Source organism: Punica granatum, chromosome 6, assembly GCF_007655135.1.
Source record: "Punica granatum isolate Tunisia-2019 chromosome 6, ASM765513v2, whole genome shotgun sequence".
Classification (NCBI taxonomy): Eukaryota; Viridiplantae; Streptophyta; class Magnoliopsida; order Myrtales; family Lythraceae; genus Punica; species Punica granatum.
In genome coordinates, this window is record NC_045132.1 from 23,224,673 (window position 1) to 23,226,802 (window position 2,130).

Below are 2,130 nucleotides of genomic sequence, written 5' to 3' on the forward strand. Positions count from 1 at the left end.
GGAACATAGATCTTATTTAAAGAAAACAGGTGTACAAACATCTTGAATCAATTTATATCAATTAAAATTTAATTTTTGATCAAAAAATTATGCAGCGCAGTAGCGCATGCCTTTGTCTCTTGACCTAGAGATTGCAAATTCGATACTTAGCGAGATTATATGTGCCTATTTATTAGTTATTTAAGATTTCTCTTTCATTGTATTAAGTCTTAGGCTTCCTTTGTAACCGAAAATAAAATTAATTTTCATATAACCAAAAAAAAGTTGTATGTAACCGGGGGAAAAAAAGTTGATGGATGACACTTCCCCAACACTCTAAGGAATTATAAGATAATCAAGATTTTGCATGTCAACATGCACAATTGATGAGTGTCCCCATCCACGGCCGCGGATGCTATCAATATAGACGCGATGTTTCTCTCTCTTTTATTATTATTATTATTATTATATTAAACTGTATATGCATACATATTTGTGGCGATATATGGAACTAATGCTCACATTATCTAATTTCCACCTCTATAAATAACTGTCACGTTTTCATCCCATGCACAAGATCATATATACTTACGCTATATATCGTCACAAATCAGAGAAAAACAATCAAATTCTCTAGCTCCCACTTTTCAAACCAAAGATGATGATCGAAGTGCAATCTATTGACACCATCAAGCCATCGTCTCCGACTCCCAACCACCTGCCCCACCATGAGCTCTCCTTTCTCGACCAGATATCGCCGCCGATTTTCATGCCCCTCATCCTCTTTTTCCTGAAGGATGATCTCATCAGCAACACTGAGAGGTGCGAAACGATCAAGCTAGCGTTGTCTGAGGCCCTGACACGATTCTACCCTCTTGCTGGGCGCGTCAAGGAAAACAGGTTCGTTGACTGCAATGATGAGGGCGCTCACTATGTGGAAGCCAGGGTTAGATGCCGGCTCTCCGACATCCTCGAGAACCCTAACCCACAACTGATGAACAAGCTCTTGCCCGTCAAGCTCCATGTTGTGAGCGAGCTGGGCATGGTCGTGCAGGTTAACCTGTTTGATTGCGGTGGGCTAGGGATTAGCTTGTGCTTATCCCACAAGATCGCGGATGCCCTATCATTCTTCACGTTCCTCAACAGTTGGGCAGCCATAGCTCGGGGTGACGCCTACATAATAAGTCCTTGCTTCGACTCAGCTTCTCTCTTCCCACCAATCAGCATATCCGGGTACCCAGGAAACTCGGGGATCACAACTGGAATCATCACCAGGAGGTTTGTGTTTGAAGCTGCCTCTATTGCCGGTCTCCAGGCCAAGTACACCAACAATGATAGCCGGGACAGGGGACCGACCAGGGTCGAGGCCCTGTCAGCTTTCATTTGGAGCCGATATGTGGCAAGCACAGGGAAAGGGTCAGGAGACACGACCGAGAATAAGATCTACACACTGCTTCACGCAGTGAACTTACGTACAAGGATGGAGCCGCCTCTGTCGGAGCGTAACTTCGGTAACATTAGCAGGATTGCCATCACGATTCCAAGCACGGATGCAATTGAAGGAGGGCGGCTGCATGAGATCGTGAACCAGGTGAGGGAGGCGATAAGGCAAGTGGACGCGGAGTACGTGAGGAAACTCCAACAGGGAGACGGGCATTTGAACTTCTTAAAGGAGAGGTACGCGAAGGTCTCGAAGGGCGAAGTCATCCCATTCAGCTGCACGAGCCTGTGCCGGTTCCCTATGTACGAGGCTGACTTCGGGTGGGGGAAGCCAGCGTGGGTTGCATCAGCGACCCTGCCATTCAAGAACGTGGTCGTGTTTCTCGACACCAAGTCGGGGGACGGGATCGAGGCTTGGTGTAACTTTAAGGAGGAGGACATGGCTTGCTTTGAAAAGGATGAGGAGCTCCTCTCTTATGTTTCTCCAAATTCAAGCGTCCAAATTTGATTGTTCTGAGATCAAATTAATTAAGGTGTGTTGTATATCCCAAAAAGTTAAGGGTGTGTCTCATATATATATATATATATGTATATCAAATGTTGAAAACATATATATGATTTCTGTTAATACAAGCTAAGTTTGGTCCCTTTGTTTATTATGCAGACATGCAAAATTTGCCGGTTGAGATTAATTTACTCATCTTATCCTAA

At 44.6% G+C, this 2,130-nt stretch overlaps 1 protein-coding gene across 1 annotated transcript; it reads left to right on the forward strand.

Annotated features, from left to right (window-relative positions):
* Window positions 1-497: 497 nt before the first annotated feature.
* On the forward strand, window positions 498-2,130 carry LOC116209865 (stemmadenine O-acetyltransferase-like). Its single transcript, XM_031543597.1, has one exon. It carries the CDS (start codon window positions 638-640, stop codon window positions 1,925-1,927), a length of 1,290 nt encoding a protein of 429 aa, XP_031399457.1. The 5' UTR covers window positions 498-637; the 3' UTR covers window positions 1,928-2,130.